The following is a 21,053-nucleotide window of genomic DNA, read 5'->3' on the forward strand; positions in this document are numbered from 1 at the left end:
CCACAAAATACTGATAGAGGGGATTGATATACCGGCTTCCACCAAATATTGATTGAGGCCTGCGATACACCAGCTTCCACCAAATATTGATTAAGAGATTTTATTTACAGGCTTCCAGCAAATACTCATTAAAGGAGTTGTCCGGGTTCAGAGCTGAACCCGGACATACCTCTATTTTCACCCAGGCAGCCCCCCTGACTTGAGCATCGGGCAGGACAAAGGCATTTTCAGGAGTTTTGGTGATAAACCGGGCTCTCGATGGGGCTGCCAGGAAGCCCAGTGATGTCACCGGCACTGATGGGCGGGCTTTAGCGCTGCCCTAGCCAGTAAAACGGCTAGGGCAGCACTAAAGCACGCCCATCAGAGCTGATGACGTCAACGAACACACTGCCGGGTGGAAACCTCAGTCCGGCAGTGTGTTATTGTAAACAAAAAAAGAGCCCATTCCCTGCACGATCTAGCGCAGGGCAAGGGAGCACGTCGGAGCATGAGTTGCTCCGATGGTAACATCAGGGGGGTTGCCTGGGTGAAAATATGGGTATGTCCGGGTTCAGCTATATACTGGCTATATATTGATATACTGGCTTCCAGCAAATACTCATTAGGGGTTCTATATACCTGTCTGTGAAGGTTCTCATTTATCCAGGTCATGGTATATCTGTAAAGAATAAGTCAAGGCAACTGGACTTACTGTAGATTTCTTCAAAACGTTTCACTCGTTCTTCCAATGAGCTTTCTCAATTCTGAGTGACTGTACAAGAATTCTCTGGGAATAAATATGTAACTGAATCAACATCTGGTAATTATACCGAGCATGGGGTCGGAGGTCATTTTACCCAGCATGGGGTCAAAGGTGTTGATTCCATTATCCTAATTGGAGTCAGTAGGTGATAATGACCTCCCAGAAAAAGGTGTCAAGACAGCATTGTATGTGGCAGACAATAGATGTCTAACACCCCCCCCCCCCCCCCCACCTCTATTTAGGCTTGGCTTCTCCATTTTTACATAGATGGCCTCCCTCACACCTCGTTTGTACCAATCGGCCTCCTTATCCAAAACACGTACGTGACTGTCTTCAAAGGTGTGACCTGTTTCTTTTAGATGTAAGTACACGGCTGAATCTTGACCAGAGGTTTTGGCTCTTCTATGCTCAGTCATACGCTAATGCAGTTGTTGTTTTGTTTCGCCGATATACAGTTCTGAGCATTCCTCATTACACTGGACTGTGTACACAATGTTGTCCATCTTGTGTTTAGGCGTTAGGTCTTTTGGGTGAACCAGTTGTTGCCTCAGTGTAATGCTGGGTTTAAAGCAGACAGGGATGTAATGTTTATTAAAAATCCTTTTGAGTTTCTCAGACACCCCAGCTACATATGGGATAACCATATTCTTGCATCTGTCATGCTTCTCGCTCTCACTGGTAGTGCTCTTTCTTCTCCTTCCTTCTGTTTTTACAAAGGCCCAATCTGGATACCCACAAGTTTTAAGTGCCCCTCTGAGGTGTTTGAATTCCTTCGCCTTGGCCTCTGTGCTAGTGGGGATTTTCTCTGCCTGGTGGTGTAGAGTCTGGATGACACCCAGTTTGTGTTCTAGAGGATGGTGGGAATCAAATAGCAGGTACTGGTCTGTGTGTGTTGGTTTTCAATAGACCTCTATTCCCAGCTTCCCTCCCTCTTCCACTGTTAAAAGACAGTCCAGAAACGCCAGTTTGTTATTCTGCATATCTGATTTGTGACAGCCTGATGCGCTGTAACTCCACCTTGTATATGCTTGATAGGCTGTTCCAGCAGCAAAGTGCTGTTAACAACTACCTGTACTAACTCTGGAGCAGGACAGGTTCTGGGGAGCTTGGTTTCTTTTCACTGTGCCAGTGGCTGCTCATGCGCGATGCATGCAGACCTCTTTGGCCATTTGATGAGATCACCAAACTGGTAGGGCGCCATCAGTGACATTATGCCTTACACCTTCTTTCTGGAGCGTGTCATTGATCAAGCCGTCGAGGAGCAGGAGCTGAAAGATGAGGAAGTCGCAATGCTGAATGAATTCCCAGGGGGGCTACTCAATCTGAGACAAGTTAGCAGGATTCAGAAGAGGAGTCAGAGGAGGATAGTGCCTGGGGGGAGGAGGAGGAGCAAGAAGAGCAGGCTTTACATTTTTCAGGGATCCCTGGTGTTGTCCGTGGATGGGGGGAGGAGACCGAGGATGACATTCTCCTGGGAGATGAGCAGGAGCCAGGGCGCTCCACCGCTTCTAATTTAGTGCAAATGGGGGCTTTCATGCTCCAGTGTTTAAAGAGGGACCCCCGTAAAAAAAAAGCATAAAGGGCAAGGACTAGTACTGGGTGGAAACATACTTAGACCCCCGACACAAACACAAAATGGCAGACCTGTTACCAGCATCACAGAGGGCTTTCAGAATGCAGCATTTCCAGGCCTTGCTGCGAAAGATGCTGCATTCTGCTGTTGCGGGCTGGCAGAGGAATTTCCACCCACAGAGAAACTGTTGCGGGTACCAATCCTACTGAGCATGCAAGAAAAGGTTGGTTTGAAGATGTGTTGGTCACATCAGATATGAGATCATTCTTGCAGCCAACCCATCAACAGTCGCCCTCCGGATCCAGCCTCAGGGATTGCCTAGACCGACAGGTGTCCGACTACATCGGGTTAGGCTACTTTCACACTTGCGGCAGGACAGATCCGACAGGCTGTTCACCATGTCGGATCCGTCCTGCGGCTATTTCGCCGTGCCACCAGACCGCCGCTCCGTCCCCATTGACTATAATGGGGATGGGGCGGAGCTCCGGCGCAGCACGGCGGTGCACGGCGAAAGCCGCCGGACTAAAAAGCCTGACATGCAGTAATTTTAGTCTGGCTGCCTTTCGTCGTGCACAGCCGTGCTGCGCCAGAGCTCCGCCCCCATCGCCATTATTGCCAATGGGGACGGAGCGGCGGTACGGCGAAATAGCTGCAGGACGGATCCGACATGGTGAACAGCCTGTCGGATCTGTCCTGCCGCAAGTGTGAAAGTAGCCTTAACGGTCGATGTGTACGCTCTGAGAAGCAAGGAACCCCTGGACTACCGGGTGTGCAGGCTTGACCTGTGGCCAGAGCTGGCACAATTTGCCATGGAACTCTTGCTTGCCCCTCATCGAGTGTCGTGTCCGAAAGGACGTTCAGCGCAGCAGGGGATATTGTGACCAATAAGCGCACCCGCCTAGCTCACGACAGTGTGGATTACCTCACATTTCTAAAAATGAATGAGGCATGATCTTGGAAAAATTCACACCTGTGACGACCACGTTTAATTGAATTTCCTCATGCCAGCCCACACATATCCACCACCACCCAGAACAAAGAATGGTCCCTGTCTTATGTAAATACAGCAGCATAAAAAGCCTTTTCTGTCTGGTGAATGCCTAATGTTTGGGGCCTGTACTCCACTGGCCTGCAGTAAAATTTGGATCCAATGACCGTCTAATATACCTCCAGCCCCATAATCACTTGTTCTTTTCTGTACGGTGAATGCCTAATGTTTGGGCCCTGTATTCCTCTGGCTTGCATTAAAATTGTTATCCAATGACCATCCAATAAACCTCCAGCCACATAATCACTTGTTCTTTTCTGTACGGTGAATGCATAATTTTTGTGGCCTGTACTCCAGTGGTCTGCAGTAAAAGTGTTATCCAATAACCATCTAATATACCTCCAGCCACATAATCACTTGATCTTTTCTGTATGGTGAATGCATAATTTTTGGAGCCTGTAATCTAACTGGCTAAAAGTAAAATTGTTATACGGTGACCGCCTAATGTACCTCCAGCCACATAATCACTTGTTCTTTTCTGTACGGTGAATGCCTAATGTTTGGGGCCTGTACTACACTCGCCTGCAGTAAAATTGTTATCCAATGACCGTCTAATATACCTCCAGCCACATAATCACTTGTTCTTTTCTGTACGGTGAATGCCTAATGATTGGGCCCTGTACTCCACTGGTCTGCAGTAAAATTGATATCCATTGACTGTCCAATAAACCTCCAGCCACATAATCACTTGTTCTCCAGCAACATCTGTACGGTGAATGCCTAATTGTTGGGGCCTCGGAGGAATTCAACACCTGTGACGACCATGTGTTATCGAATTTCACCTATTATCATTTGGGGTTTATTCAAGAGGGGGGATTTCATTAGCCAAGTTTTTTAATCCAATTTGATATTTTTAGTTCTTTTAGTACTGGCCTACAGTAAAATTGATATCCAATGACCGTCTAATATACCTCCAGACATAATCACTTGATCTTTTATGTCAGATGAATGCCTAATTCTTAGGGCCTGTACTCCCTATTTGTGCACTTCTAGTAAGTATATGGTGGCTGCAAATATGACCTGAAGGTTTTTTAGGTTCGCCTGCCATTAAAGTGAATGGGGCCTGAAGATTTGATCGCGTTCACGAGTTCGCTAATCGCCTCAGCCGATGTTCATCCATCACTAATAATTCTCAATATGTACCGTTAATGAAGTTTTGATGAAAAGATACGTACCTACATATGTAACCACATCGAAGGATCCCTGTGCCTCCTCACATATGACCCAACTTATAAACCCTAAGAATATATCTACCTAATCATCAATATATACTATTTTGTACTATGTATCTGTGCCTTATACTCCATTATACATATCCATGTATGTGCCTGTTACTTGACTGTACAATTCGTGTATACTTCTAAGAATGGATAAAAAAAATAAAAATTTTACAAGTGTTTGAAATAGGTCAGAATTGACCTAATTATCACACTTTCACTTTGAGTTGCCTTGCATAAGAAAAATAAAAAAATACACTTTGATACCACCACATTCACTGAAGTTTTGATGCTGATACTAGTACAAACACTATGTATTTTAAAGGGGTTTTCCAAGAGTTTTTTTTACTGATGACCTATTTATGAATAGGCCATCAGTATCAGATTAGTAGGGGCTAAGGTGCCTTTGCAACCAATTAGCACCCTATAATTTTGTCTTGGGGAGAGGGCAATCAGGGACAGCGGGAGATCCCTGCCTCCAACCAACACTTAGATGCCATGATGCCATAATCACTATTGAGTTACCCCCGATAGCAGACACTGGACAAAGGTGTAACACAGCCATGAGCCTGTGAAATCTTTAAACTAATTATGTCCACTGTATATGTTGCCAAGCAGTTAACTAAAAGGAAATCAATATAAACTAGTCCTGGGGCCCATAAAAAAACAGTGTTATAAATAAAATTGTGGGGGGGAAAAAAGTGCCAAGAAGGTAAAATACATATTAAAATGCCAGTTTAAAATGTTCAAGGCAGTAATAATCCAAATTAAACCAATCTGCTGCAGTAAAAGAAATTCTAAGAAAAAATGAGGTTACCTCTCTGGAAAGTCTGTAACTGGAAACGCTTTACTGCAAACAAACAAAGAAAACCGTTTAAATGGTGCACTCTCTAACTTTGAATTATAAATGACTGATTTTGTAACGCTAAATTCAAAGATACAGAGCATACAATTCTCAAAGGAAATACAGTATGGTCTGTAATATGACAAGGATACATTACATATGTGCCTAAAACTCTCCTTTCAAAAGGTATAAAGTGGTAATTCCTGAAGAATAAAGAATGTGTATATATGCAATAGAGTTAAACCAGCTCCTCCAAACTATGTATAAAGAAAGTTCAGTGCACACTACTTTGGCTGCAATGCAAAAACAAACAAGGACTTGCAAACATTCAAAACATGAATAAATGTAAACTGCGTTACTGCTATACTTACTATATGAAAATTAGAAGCTTTTTTCCCATATTTTTTATCAAGAATATATCAGGCCCATCTACCAGCGACAAGATGGCTTCTATCAGACAGGATCTACACTAACAGTCTTGTCTCTCCTGGGCTTTTGGCCTACAAGTTTCAGGGCAATGTAGAATGCATCTATGGGCTACTGTTAAGAGATGCAGGCAGCAGGCTTCCGTTCCCCTGCGCTGCCGGCGTTCCGCTCGCTGCGTCCGGCTGTGCTTCCTAGTTCCCGGCGTCTCCATTGTCATGGTGACGGGGGATGCTGTACGCCCGGCCGCACTCCTCCTGTAGAAGTGGTCGGCGTTCCCCGTCACCATTATTCCCGCGTTACTACCTTGTTTGACCTCTTGGATTTGACCTCTGTCCATTTGAGTACTTCGGTTCTACTATTAAAAAAATGCGTTGATCTATTGAATTATAAATTTGCTTCTTATCCTTTATTTTATAATGTAATATTAAAAAACACAATACCCACCTGGAATTTGCAGATCCAAATTCAAAATCGAAAATAAGGTCTTTTATCCGTGACATTTTGATTGTAACGCAGTAATACTGACCGGGCGTTTTTACATTCCAGGTGACTGGAAGGACATCTAATACAGTAGCACGGTCCTCCACAAACTGACGTTTAATTGTGCAATCCATGGAATAAAATAACCCTAATTAAAGATGAATATGAAATGATGAAACACACAATGTCAATGAATACTGTATCTCTGCTTTAACCCACTCAGGGGTTTTCATCTTCAGGACAGCCTAATTTTGCAAATCTGATGTGTCAATTTATGTGGTAATTTGGGATGTTTTCACTTATCCAAGCAATTCTGAGAATGTTTTTTAATGACACATTGTATTTCATGTGAGTGATACATTTCAGTTGATATGTTTTACTTTTATTTATAAAAAAATCAAACATTTAGAGAAAGTCAAACATTTACAGAGAACATTTTTATAAATTTGCATTTCTCTTCTTTTAAAGAGGACCTTTTACCCCTCCTGACATGTCTGTTTTAATAGCTTCATGCATTCCCCATGTAATAACAATTCTGGAGCATCTATTCTTATGGCTCTATGTTGTGCCATGCCTTTATTATTCCTGCTAGAAGTTATGAATGAATTGCTAGCAGTCTGAAGTAAGGGTACAGATGGGTGGTAACCAGTTAGGGGTGTGTACCCGCACAGACTCACTCTATCCAGTCAGTGCTGCCACTGTCAGACTGTGCAGGGAAACAAAAATAGCTCTGGAACTTAAAGGGGTTGTCCGCTTTTTTTTTATATTAATGATCTATACTCAGGATAGGTTATCAATATCAGATCGGCAGGGGTCCAGCCGTTTGAAGAGACTGCAGTGCTCGTACTAGTGCTGCCTTCTCTTCACTGTTTACCTGCTCGCCGTTGCAAATGTAGCAGTGAGTAGTGTAATTACAAGCTGCCCCATTCACTTAAATAGGACTGTTCCTTCCTGTTCAAGTTAATAGGAAGGAGCAGTCCCATTGAAGTGAATGGGATGGCGGAGTTATAATTACACCTTGCGACTGCGGGCAGGTAAACAGTAAACAGAACACAGCACTTGTACGAGTGTTGCGTTCTCTTCAAACAGGTGATCTGTGGGTGTGTCGGGAGTCGGCACCCAGACGATCTGATATTGATGACCTATCCTGAGGAGAAGTCATCAATATAAAAAAAAGCAGACAACCCCTTTAAGGACTGTGGTATGCTGGTGTAATAGTTATCCACATAGAGGTGGTAACTCTAGTCCAGCAGACTATTTTTCTACTAACTCCTAAGATGCAGGGCCATACTGGGGGTTCAATCTGGGTATCCTTCCCTTCAAAAAGATAGAACCTGTGGGTATACCCAGAGGGACTCTTGCACATCTAATATGTTTTATGCCACACCTTGCCGACTGATGATGTGGATTTCTGTGCAATAAATCACTGGGCATATGTTAATTTGCCTTAAATGTTTTTCTCATCTGTAGATGATGATAGGGAGGAAGAGAAAAAGAGGAATGTGGTATCCTCTTCTTCCTAGCTGGCCGTATCTGTATCAAAGGTATGCTGACTCGGCTGAATCCAGTCTTTAGGATTATTAGGACATTTATATTTTTAAAGGGGTGTGTAAATGTGTATGATTCAACATGTGTAAACTATGTATTAATTTCATTTATTCACAGTGTTTTGTATATAGTGCTTTTACATATGAAAAGGCCATATCAAATAAAATAAAAAATTAAGGATAAAGAAAAAAATTAAATAAAAAAATTAAGATAAAAATATAGTAAAAAAAAAAAAAAAGTAGTCTTTGCTACAAAAAAAAAAAACCTGCGTGAAAAGGCAGTAGGACGTCCGTGCCTCTGTTCCGCATTGACCTTCCGGACTGTGGACCCATTAAAGTGAGTCTGCATCTATGATGCGGGGTGCACAAAGCTAGTGCCCGTTTATTGCGGACCCGCTGCTTGCGGGTCCTTAGTTCTGTAGGACTACATCAAGAACTCAGTGCATCTGCCCCTTCAGCCTCAGGGCTCATGCACACGAACGTATTTTCCTTCCATGTCCGTTCCGTTTTTCTTGCAGACCGCATACGGAACCATTAATTTCAATGGGTCCGCAAAAAAACTTAAGTTACTCCGTGTGCATTCCGTTTCCGTATGTCCATATTTCCGTTCCGCAAAAAAATACATGTCCTATCATTGTCCACATTACAGACAAGGATAGTACTTTTTTATTAGGGGCCAGCTGTTCCGTTCCGCAAAATACGGAATGCACACGGACGCCATCCGTGTTTTTTGCGGATGCGTTTTTTGCAGACTGCAAAATACATATGGTCGTGAGCATGAGCCCTCAGAATCAGAATGACCTGAGACAATATCACAGAAAAAGTCCATATCCACAGCACAGAAGAGCTCACAGCCTCTCCGCAAGCTGCCATTTATGTTCGGTACGGTGTGCAGAGAGGGTGTCAACTCCTCTGTGCTGTGGTTTGGGCCTTCTAGGACTGCTGCAGTGAGGTCAATATCACATTGATCATCGCCCGCAGCAGTTCCTGGATATATGATCCACTCTCCTAATTCTCAATGCCTATCCTGGGGGAGGGGAGTTCACTACTTTACAAGCTCCTCTTATGCTGCAATTAGTTGGTATGGCATAGAGGGGTTGCACCACCACCACTGTCTGGCAATCTGGGGAGCTATTTGTTTCCTGTGTACCAAGTTCCCTAAGTGCAGTTAATAGAAGTGAAAAAAAAAAGTACTGTATTGTTTGCCCTATAAGACGCACCTAGTTTTTAGAGGGTGAAAATAGGGAAAAATATAACACTGCTAACGCTAATGTGAAAGTAGCCTAATCTGTTGCTAACACAATGTTATTTTTTTGGGGGGGGGGGGGGAATTGCTGCTGACACACTTATTGGGGAAGGGACAGGGATATCCTGTGACACTTTAATAACGGAATAATTTTATTAGGGGGGATCACTTTATTAGGGGTACCTTATAGATGACACAGCTCTCAGGGCACAACAGGAGCAGGCACATGTGAAGACCGAGAGGCGGAGCAGGCATGTGTGATAGGGAAGCCTGCTCCACCCCTCCTCTGCCTGCTCACGTGCTCCTATCAACCTCTCACAGCGCATCTTCCGGCCGGCCGGTTCATACCACCCAGCACCTGCCGTGGCCAGCCAGTCCCTAACACGGAGCACCCACAGAAGCAGCTGGCCCCTGCCTCTCACCAACTGCAGCAGCGGCCTGTCCCTGCCTCCCCCACCATCTGCAGCGACGGTCCGCAGCTGTTTCCCTCACCATCGGCAGCGACGGCCGGTCCCTGCATCCCCCACCATTTACAGAGGCAGCCGGTCCCTGCCTCCCCCACCATCTGCAGCAGTGTCCGGCCACTTCCTCCCAGCACCCGCAGCTGCGGCCAGGTAGTATAAGATGTCGACGGCAAGCCGCAGAATTTATTTTCCCTGTATTCACCCCATAAGACGCATTAACAATTTCCCCCCATTTTGGGGGGAGTGCGTCTTATGGGGCGAAAAATATGGTAAAGCACTAGCTCATCCCAAAATGCCTCAATTATTAAAATGTAATCTAGTTATCTCGTACAGTGGATGCCAAAATCAAAATGGCCAATTCGCAGTTTTTTCATCACTTCACTATCTCCCCAATATTTGAATAAAAATGATCAAAAGCCATAAAATATTCCAAAATGGTATCATTGAAAACTACAGATCGCCCCGCAAAAAATTAGCCCTCACACAGCTCCATAGACATATTGTGAATATAAAATGTTATGGAAGTCAGAATATGGCGATGCAAATTTATAATCATTTTTTCACAGTTTTCATTTTTGTTTAGTATTAAAAGACAAGAAAAACTATACAAAATGTGGCATCACTGTAATTTTACTGACCTGTTGAATAAAGGAAACAGTTCAGTTTCACTGAACAGAAAACACAGTAAAAACTAAACACATAAAACTATGGTGGAATAGCACTTTTTTTTTTACTCCTTTTCCAGCTTCAAACTTCATCATATGCAATATCAAATGGTGCCATTAGAAAGTACGACTTGTACCACACACAAAAACAACCCCTTATGCGGCAATGTGAATAGAAAAATAAAAAAGTTATGGCTCTGAGAAAGCCAGGAGTAAAAAAAAAAAAAAAAAGAAACGCAAAAACAGAAAATATCTCTGCCCTTAAGGGGTTAAGCCTAACACTTTAGTCTAGAAATGCTACTACAGTTATTTAATTCCACCCTCCTATTGGAGTGACTGACTTTTTGGGTACTTAAAAAAAAAGTACTGATAAATCTGGAGTGAAACTAACTAACAGCAAACCATGCTTGCTTCCCCATCCATTTTTTCAAAACTAAAGTGTGTGGTGTAAAATGCAAAAAGGCACATATTTTTGCACAAATAGGTTCAATTAGTCTTCTAAGAAGAGTCAGTGGTTTACAATTACATGTTAGGGTGTGGACAAACTACACTTTTTGGAAAAGGTTTCTCAGGAGAACAGCAGCATTTTCATGAAAAGCATGGCAAAAATTGCTGTACGACAGCAATCTGAGACCACTGCAGGGAAAAAATATTTCCACACAGACAATCCAGTTTCATTCATTTTGCCATCCTCAGACATCTAGGCTCACCTGTCAATGGATTGTCACCAAGCTCAAAGTGCAGTGCTCTTAATGCTACAGTAAATCCAGAGTTATACAGTGTAGGGTTGCTAGGTTTCATGGTACAAGTAATGCAGGGAGGGGTTCTGCAATACCGTATATTACTAATCTGTTAAATATTGACTTAGAAATCTTCATAGGCTTAAGTGCTTAGTAAGAAAGAGAAATGTTTACTCAGAAAGTATTGGTCTTACCTCTCAGATTTACATGCTGGAAACTGTACACGTACGAGCTTCCTACACAGGGCATGTATCCACTCTGGTTGCTGTTGACATTACAACATGCTGATGATAATGTGCATGATATCTACAGTACAGACCAAAAGTTTGGACACACCTAATTCAAAGAGTTTTCTTTATTTTCATGACTATGAAAATTGTAGATTCACACTGAAGGCATCAAAACTATGAATTAACACATGTGGAATTATATACATAACAAAAAAGTGTGAAACAACTGAAAATATGTCATATTCTAGGTTCTTCAAAGTAGCCACCTTTTGCTTTGATTACTGCATTGCACACTCTTGGCATTCTCTTGATGAGCTTCAAGAGGTAGTCACCAGAAATAGTCTTCCAACAGTCTTGAAGGGGTTCACTCTGCGGTCTAGCTCACACCAAACCATCTCGATTGGGTTCAGGTCCGGTAACTGTGGAGGCCAGGTCATCTGGCGCAGCACCCCAGTCAAATAGCCCTTACACAGCCTGGAGGTATGTTTGGGGTCATTGTCCTGTTGAAAAATAAATGATGGTCCAACTAAACGCAAACCGGATGGAATAGCATGCCACTGCAAGATGCTGTGGTAGCCATGCTGGTTCAGTATGCCTTCAATTTTGAATAAATCCCCAACAGTGTCACCAGCAAAGCACCCCCACACCATCACACCTCCTCCTCCATGCTTCAAGGTGGGAACCAGGCATGTAGAGTCCATCCGTTCACCTTTTCTGTGTCGCACAAAGACACAGTGGTTGGAACCAAAGATCTCAAATTTGGACTCATCAGACCAAAGCACAGATTTCCACTGGTCTAATGTCTATTCCTTGTGTTCTTTAGCCCAAACAAGTCTCTTCTGCTTGTTGCCTGTCCTTAGCAGTGGTTTCCTAGCAGATATTCTACCATGAAGGCCTGATTCACACAGTCTCCTCTTAACAATTGTTCTAGAGATGTGTCTACTGCTAGAATTCTGTGTGGCATTGACCTGGTCTCTAATCTGAGCTGCTGTTAACCTGCGATTTCTGAGGCTGGTGACTCGGATGAACTTATCCTCCGCAGCAGAGGTGACTCTTGGCCTTCCTTTCCTGGGGCGGTCCGCATGTGAGCCAGTTTCTTAGTAGCGCTTGATGGTTTTTGTGACTGCAATTTTTCCCAATTTTTCGGACTGACTGACCTTCATTTCTTAAAGTAATGATGGCCACTCGTTTTTCTTTACTTAGCTGCTTTTTTCTTGCCATAATACAAATTTTAACAGTCTATTCAGTAGGACTATCAGCTGTGTATCCACCTGACTTCTCCACAACGCAACTGATGGTCAAAAACCCCATTTATAAGGGTTCCTTATAATCCTACTTATTAAACCTGACAGGGCACATCTGTGACGTGAAAACCATTTCAGGTGACTACCTCTTGAAGCTCATCAAGAGAATGCCAAGAGTGTGCAAAGCAGTAATCAAAGCAAAAGCTGGCTACTTTGAAGAACCTAGAAGGTGTGCTGTCAGACTGGATAGAGCTGGCACTATTGTATGTATTCCTCCACTCAATATCTTTAATAGACTCTATCAAAGCTGTTGAATCCCTTAAATATGAGGGTAGTGTGGTAACATATTTTTGTAGCAAAACATCTACATACTTTGAGAGATTACATATGAGGGAGGAAACACCTGAAATAATTGGTCGCCCCGGTGGAATCTTCGCATCCTTATGTATCTTGGGTAAGTGATAAAATAGTGCTGTAACTGGATCGGATACTGAGATGAATGCTTTCTCCTTTTTATCTAGTATATGGGATGCTGATTCAATAAGGTCTTTAAATTCTGAAATATGTGACTCAGTGGGGTCTGTGACTAGAGGTAGATAATATTCCGTATCAGATAAGATGCAAAATGCCTCCTTGGTGTAGGTCTCCCTATCCTGAATTACCACTCCCCCTCCCTTATCCGCGCTGCATGTATCTTACCCAAGATACATAAGGATGCGAAGAATCCGCATGTATCTTACCCAAGATACATAAGGATGCGAAGAATCCACCGGAGCGACCAATTATTTCAGGTGTTTCCTCCCTCACATGTAATCTCTCAAAGTATGTAGATGTTTTGCTACAAAAATATGTTACCACACTACCCTCATATTTAAGGGATTCAACAGCTTTGATAGAGTCTATTAAAGATATTGAGTGGAGGAATACATACAATTGGGTCACTTTGGACGTGACAGCTCTGTATTCTAATATTCCACATACCAAAGGAATTGAATGCATTAAGTGGTATTTAGATAATGATCCCCTATTACCGGCAGGACAAGCAGTTTTTTTTACAGGACTGCATTGGTTTTATACTAACACACAACGTATTCACCTTTGAGGACTCCCTTTATCTGCAGATGAAGGGATCTGCAATGGGGACGAAATTTGCGCCCAGTTTCGCAAATCTTTTTATGGGGCGTTTTCAGGATCAATACAGCTATGGTTCTAGATATTGGACTGACAATATTGTCTTCTATCGTAGATACATAGATGACTTGATCCTCATATGGAATGGTGATGATGCCTCAATTACCTCCTTTTTTGAAGAAATGAGGTCCACTAACTGGGGAATAAATCTGATAGGGACATCCAATCGTGTCAAGATTGAATACCTTGATCTAGAATTGGAAGCCAGCGGAAAAGCCATTATCACACACACCTTTTTTAAAAGGGTTGACTGTAATAGTTATTTGGACTAGCACCCACTACAAGAAATGGAAGGTGAATATTCAGTTTAGCCAGTTTAAAAGAGTCAGACATAACTATTCCCTTGACCAGGACTTCATTTGCCAAAGCAAAATCATTCGCGATAGGTTTTTGAAGAAGGGTTATCCCCCAAAGATCATTGAAGCTGCATACGAAAGAGCAAAGGGCCTATCCCAAAGTTTAAGTCTCACCAAGAGCAAAAAAACACATGATAACAATGAGCACTTCTGTATTAATTTTTTGACGACATATGGGAACAATCGTGACGCCATTAGAGATGTTTTGTCCAGACATTGGCACATATTAAAAAGGGATCCACATTTGAGGCAAATGCTACCTGATCAGCCCAGATTAACTTTCAGGAGGGCCCAAACCCTAAAGAATGTTTTGGCCCCCAGTAGACTTAGACGCATACCCTCACAACATGTGAAGCCGACTGTGAGCAATTTAGTCTCAAGACCTTTGGGGAGTTATAAATGTAATTTATCGAGGCGTTTGTGTTGTTTGACCATCAATACCACATCATCCTTTCGCAGTAAATCTACTGGGGATTCCTTTTCCATAAAAAAACATCTCAGTTGTGGCTCTCAGAATGTCATTTACCTGTTGGAATGCCCATGCGGCCTACAGTATGTAGGTCGCACCATCCAAACCCTACGTAATAGGCTTAACAAGCACAGATCTAATGTAAAAAAGAAATTTTTACAACATAGTATATCCCGCCATGCGACAGAACATCACGATGGGTGCTTTTCCGGGTTTAAGGTCACACCCATCGAACAGGTAAATGACAGCTGTCGTAATGCTATTCCGACCCTTTGTAAACGTGAAATGTATTGGATTTTTAAACTCGATTGCCTTAATCCAAACGGTCTGAATGAGGCTTTCAAAATACATTTTTAGGGTCACATGATTTTTGTACGGAGAATAGATTGAGTGTATTATTGTCACTAACACCATATATTATTTATCATAAATTTTTTAACCATCAATATTGTTACCATCAATATTTTCTTTTTATAGGTATTTATTACTATATATATATATATATATATATATATATATATATCATTTATACATTATATTCTCTTACTGTGTTAGCTTTTTATTAATCACCAAATCAAGTAAATAGATTATTTTATGTTAAGGAAGGACGGATTTGATACCTCCCACTCTGTGTTATGGTGAAGTCCTGCAGGATTGATGAATTTTTAATATACTTTATATTTATATCAAAGGTATTGCCTCTTGATTGCCTTTTTTGTATTTAATGAATTATTTACATTGAATCGATCATGTATACTATATGTATATGTATAACTATGTATCTTGAATCCCATTGTCTATGTATTTATTTATCCATCTATTTATTTTTTCTTGATCTACTTGATAATGATGTTACTATCTCTAGTTAAGTACGGCATCACAAGCTTTCCTCCGTAGCGCTGCCGATCGCATTATGAAGGCAGCAGGGCGCAGGATCCTTCAGTATGCCGAGCCTCCTCTCATGCCAGCATGTAAGCGTCGCGTTACCCAGCAACAAGCACTGCATCATAAGTCACATGATCGGAGCTGCGATCATGTGACCCTGTGTGACGCCGTTCCTCCTCCCCAGCAATGGGCTGCATCCAAAAGCGATGTTCCTTCCTGCTAATGTTTAAAAATACATTTATTGAGTAGCCTGTAAGCCCAAATGGGCTGTTTTTTATATGTGTATATCTTATTTCACCAGTTTGTGTACTGATCACTTTGATTCTAGTTTGGGGTTTCTTTGAGGTGACGCCCACATCCCCCTTTGAGGTGACGCCCACCTTCTTGCTATAGGGCCCTTACTTCTTTATGTACGCCACTGAGTTAACCCTTTGTGAAAGAACGGCAGCAATATTTTTACTGAGTTAAGGCCTCAAGAGACTACAGGAGATCTGGACAAGAGCAGAGGATGTCCAGAAAAACAATAAACATAAAGGCAGGTCAACCTGAAGTATATAAGATGTAGACCTAATATGAGGTTGAAGTACTTGGGAAGAAACCGATGCCAGTGGATCACCACATAGGAGATATGGTGAAGTAAGCTGTGGGTGTGCTGTCAGACTGGATAGAGCTGGCACTGTAAAAAAAAAAATAATAATTAGCAAGAGAGAAGAGAAAAATAGAGACAACCATGGAAACTGGTAATAGACAGCCTGCGGATAAGCAGTGCGGTCATAAACAGACACCTCTCTCTGTGGAATACAGTTGGGGAGGAGACCGACCAGAATGATATCTGGTAATGGAACATATGGTGTTACAGCACCATAGAAAAGGAAAACACAAACTCCACCCCCAGCCTAAAATAAATTGCCAAGAATAGTAACTCAGCAACAAGACCAGGTTTCACTGATCTATATCATGGAAGTATAGCATGGTAAGGAAGAAGAGCAGAGATGCTACATACCATAAACAAAAGGCAACATAATGAAGCCATTATCTAGACATTGCAGAAAACAAAGACACCCTGTGAGGAATATGAGAGCCATAGCATCACATTCAGTCATGCAGCTGATAGATGCACATCATAAGAGTGGAGCCATGACAAATATAGTGCCCAGGACAGTAGGAAAGCACTACCTGATGAGTGCCCAACACTGATCTCATCACCACATCATGACTGGTGCATGTAACAGAGTAGAAACAGGGCAAATGGACTGCAAAAAGAAGAGTAGCTGCCTAGTGCAAATCAGAGACTGCACGTTAGGCAGGAAACCATGCAGCGATTGTCACCATTAGTTCTCCAATGGAGAGCATATCCAAAGGCGAAAACACATCTGATACTGCAGGTAAAGAATACAGCTATAAACAGCATTACTCACTAAGGAGAATGGGAATGAGCAAGCTAGTGCACAAAGAGCCTTCTCAGATATCAAGAAAAAGAATATTACTCTGCCTATCGAAAATAGGACACTTGAGTGGCCCGGCAGACACAGTAAAAAATACCAAACGTATAGAAAAGTAGCTGCCCGATACTCATCACAACTGCGTAGTCTGGTGAGACCCAACAGCAAACAGGAAAATAAGCACCCTGTTGATACCCTGTCTACATGGGTAATGTAGAAGACTAGTGCCATCAGAAATAAGTGGCCTTTTCAGTTACAGCATCAAGTACTAGGGCAAATACTCCATCTGGTAAGGGGGTAATTAGGGAGCAGCTACAGCCTACAGTGCTAATGCAAATACTCCATCTGTTGAAAGGGGTAATGCAGTAGTAGCTACAGCCACCAATGTTAGCAGAAATACTACGCCTATTGAAGGACAATGATAGCACAAATGCTTGGCCTGTTGAAGGGGAAGTGCAGTTACATCTACAGCATCTACAGCGGAAATACTCCACCTAAGGGGGTAATACGGACACAGCGAAAGCACCCAGTGCTAGTGCAAATATTCTACTGCTATAGGGAAAATGCAGTTACAACTATAGTATTCACTGCTAAGGCAACTACTGTCCTTGTTGAAGGGGGTAACAAACTGCACCTTCAACACTGAGTGCTAACATAAATACTCCCCCTATTGAGGGGGGTAATGAGGTGTCCAGTGCTCATGGGAACAGAGGATTGTCAGCTACTGCATCAAGTGATGACACAATAACTCCTCATGCTGAAGGGAATAATGCAATGATCAGGTGTATAGAAGACAGAACCCAGCAAGGACACAGAGGGAGTAATGCGTTACGAGCTAGGGACTGGAAAGCCATGTAGTAATCTAGGAAGGGCCAGGATACGAGAGAGGGAAAGTGGGCTACCTGTCCAGAGACTTGGCACTACACTGGGCAGTGCTAAAGGGCTTGTAGTCTAGAAGGGTGCACAGCCGCACCCTCAATTAGATAGAAGGGGGACCAGGCAAATCAGGTCCAGTGTAACGGCATCAACCTTAGCAGTAGATGAAGCACCAAGAAGGAGGGTTGTAGAATACCCTCTCTAGGAAACAAGGAATACTTACTGGAGGTGGAAAATGGCCAGTAGGGGCTGAGAAGGCGCCCACAACCTATTACTATACCTTTATGTTACATCCCTATAACCAGGGCCAAATGCCTCATATTCATTTTGGGATTAGACACAGTTCTACTTTCCCCATAGGAGGAAGGTAACATGGGAGTCGCAGTAGAGAGAGAACAGAGAGTTAGGGGAGAACCAAGGAACTGGTTAGGGTCTAAGGACAGAGCTCAAGTTAACCGCTTCAGAGCTGTATAAAGCGGCAGGAGAAACTAATTTCTGTCCCCCTTTCAGGGGGAGAGGGAAAGGGAGTACAGCCCCTACGACGAAGGATCAGCTAAACACTCGTCGGGTCTGGCACCATCCTGGAGGAGACACAGCATGGGTAATTGACTTTGGCATTTACAACTTTGCACATGTGTCCTTTCCAGTGATGTCGCCATTTTCTCTGCATTGTTTTTAACTTTTTAAAATAATGTTGCTCAATAATGTTGCGTCTATAGTCTTTTTTTTTTTTTTTTTTTAAGACCATAATATACTTCATTACTCTCACTAAATGGATCTAGGAGGCTCCCTAGAAAATCAAGTGGTGCTCAGCCTGCTATAATCGCCTAGCAATAATAGAATATCACATACAAATGGCTGGCTCACAGTTAGATAGAAACTGTTTATTCACATCAAATTAAAAACATATAAAATATACCAAAAACTCATCAGTAGTTCACAGTCGCGGGCCAAAGTCTTTTTTACCTAGTTGCGGAGCTCACGCAAATAGAGTTATAGATAATTCATCAATGCGATATCAAAAATAAATATAAAAATTAATATAAAATATAAAGATATAAAATCCACTATCAGTGCATGTTTAATTACTCATTCACAGTTACAATAACTCCATTGTAGTTCTCCTCAATGGTATTTGTAATTTGAAGAATGCCAACAATAGTTCATATATTAGTACCTTAGTATATTAGAAAAATAAAAGAGAAGTCCCTAATAACACCATGGAAAACATTAAAAGGCTTCTATAGATGTGGACTATGCCGCATTATAAACTGACCAAATTCGATAAGGAAGACAACTACAGTTTTTTCAACTACCAATGGATTTAAATGGGAAATCAAAGAAATCTTATCCTGTAATAGTGAGGCTGTATTCTATCTATTAGACTGCCCATGTGCAAAACAATATATAGGTCATACATCGAGAAGTGGCAGCACATATAAATACAAACCGGATTCCCAAAAAGTTGGGACACTAAACAAATTGTGAATAAAAACGGAATGCAATGATGTGGAGATGGCAAATGTCAATATTTTATTTGTAATAGAACGTAGATGACAGATCAAACGTTTAATCCGAGTAAATGTATCATTTTAAAGGAAAAATACGTTGATTCAAATTTTCACGGTGTCAACAAATCCCCAAAAAGTTGGGACAAGTAGCAATAAGAGGCTGGAAAAAGTAAATTTGAGCATAACGAAGAGCTGGAAGACCAATTAACACTAATTAGGTCAATTGGCAACATGATTGGGTATAAAAAGAGCTTCTCAGAGTGGCAGTGTCTCTCAGAAGCCAAGATGGGTAGAGGATCACCAATTCCCACAATGTTGCGCAGAAAGATAGTAGAGCAATATCAGAAAGGTGTTACCCAGCGAAAAATTGCAAAGACTTTGCATCTATCATCATCAACTGTGCATAACATCATCCGAAGATTCAGAGAATCTGGAACAATCTCTGTGCGTAAGGGTCAAGGCCGTAAAACCAGCCTGGATGCCCGTGATCTCCGGGCCCTTAAACGACACTGCACCACAAACAGGAATGCTACTGTAAAGGAAATCACAGAATGGGCTCAGGAATACTTCCAGAAACCATTGTCAGTGAACACAATCCACCGTGCCATCCGCCGTTGCCAGCTGAAACTCTACAGTGCAAAGAAGAAGCCATTTCTAAGCAAGATCCACAAGCTCAGGCGTTTTCACTGGGCCAGGGATCATTTAAAATGGAGTGTGGCAAAATGGAAGACTGTTCTGTGGTCAGACGAGTCACGATTCGAAGTTCTTTTTGGAAATCTGTGACGCCATGTCATCCGGACCAAAGAGGACAAGGACAACCCAAGTTGTTATCAACGCTCAGTTCAGAAGCCTGCATCTCTGATGGTATGGGGTTGCATGAGTGCGTGTGGCATGGGCAGCTTGCATGTCTGGAAAGGCACCATCAATGCAGAAAAATATATTCAGGTTCTAGAACAACATATGCTCCCATCCAGACGTCATCTCTTTCAGGGAAGACCCTGCATTTTTCAACAAGATAATGCCAGACCACATTCTGCATCAATCACAACATCATGGCTGCGTAGGAGAAGGATCCGGGTACTGAAATGGCCAGTCTACAGTCCAGATCTTTCACCTATAGAGAACATTTGGTGCATCATAAAGAGGAAGGTGCAACAAAGAAGGCCCAAGACGATTGAACAGTTAGAGGCCTGTATTAGACAAGAATGGGAGAGCATTCCTATTTCTAAACTTGAGAAACTGGTCTCCTCGGTCCCCAGACGTCTGTTGAGTGTTGTAAGAAGAAGGGGAGATGCCACACAGTGGTGAAAATGGCCTTGTCCCAACTTTTTGGGGGGGATTTGTTGACACCATGAAATTCTGATTAAACATATTTTTCCCTTAAAATGGTACATTTCCTCAGTTTAAACTTTTGTTCCGTGATTTATGTTCTATTCTGAATAAAATATTAGATGTTAATTAAATGAATTCCCAGCCCAGACCTATGTTACAGATGACTATTCTTTCTCAGCATAGAATGCTAGCATTTAGTTTGTCCTCCTTGGCATTGTGTTAAAGGATTGTCTCACTTCAACAAATAGCATTTATCTTGTAGATAAAGTCAATACAAGACACTTACTAATGTACTGTGATTGTCCATATTGCCTCCTTTGCTGGCTTGATTCATGTTTCCATTACATTATACACGGCTCGTTTCCATGGTTACGACCACCTTACAATCCAGCAGTGGTGGCCATGATTACACACTATAGGAAAAAGCACTAGCCAATGCTCACTCTCGCAGTCCCAGCCACCAGATAGGCCAGTGCTTTTTCCTATAGCTGGCAAACATGGCCACCACTGCTGGATTGCAGGTTG

The 21,053-nt window shown here is 42.3% G+C and overlaps 1 protein-coding gene across 1 annotated transcript in view; it reads right to left on the reverse strand.

The window, feature by feature from the left end:
* The window catches only part of LOC122925785 (protein phosphatase 1 regulatory inhibitor subunit PPP1R7 homolog), a 75,231-nt gene extending 64,178 nt beyond the window's left edge, over positions 1-11,053 (reverse strand). Inside the window, exons 1-3 of the mRNA XM_044277137.1 lie at positions 10,963-11,053; positions 6,295-6,478; positions 5,398-5,430 (exon numbers count right to left, since the gene is read on the reverse strand). Of these exons, the coding sequence (XP_044133072.1) occupies positions 5,398-5,430; positions 6,295-6,478; positions 10,963-11,053 (308 nt within the window). The remainder of the gene's footprint in view (positions 1-5,397; positions 5,431-6,294; positions 6,479-10,962) is intronic.
* Positions 11,054-21,053: the final 10,000 nt, after the last annotated feature.

Source organism: Bufo gargarizans, chromosome 2, assembly GCF_014858855.1.
Source record: "Bufo gargarizans isolate SCDJY-AF-19 chromosome 2, ASM1485885v1, whole genome shotgun sequence".
Lineage (NCBI taxonomy): Eukaryota > Metazoa > Chordata > Amphibia > Anura > Bufonidae > Bufo > Bufo gargarizans.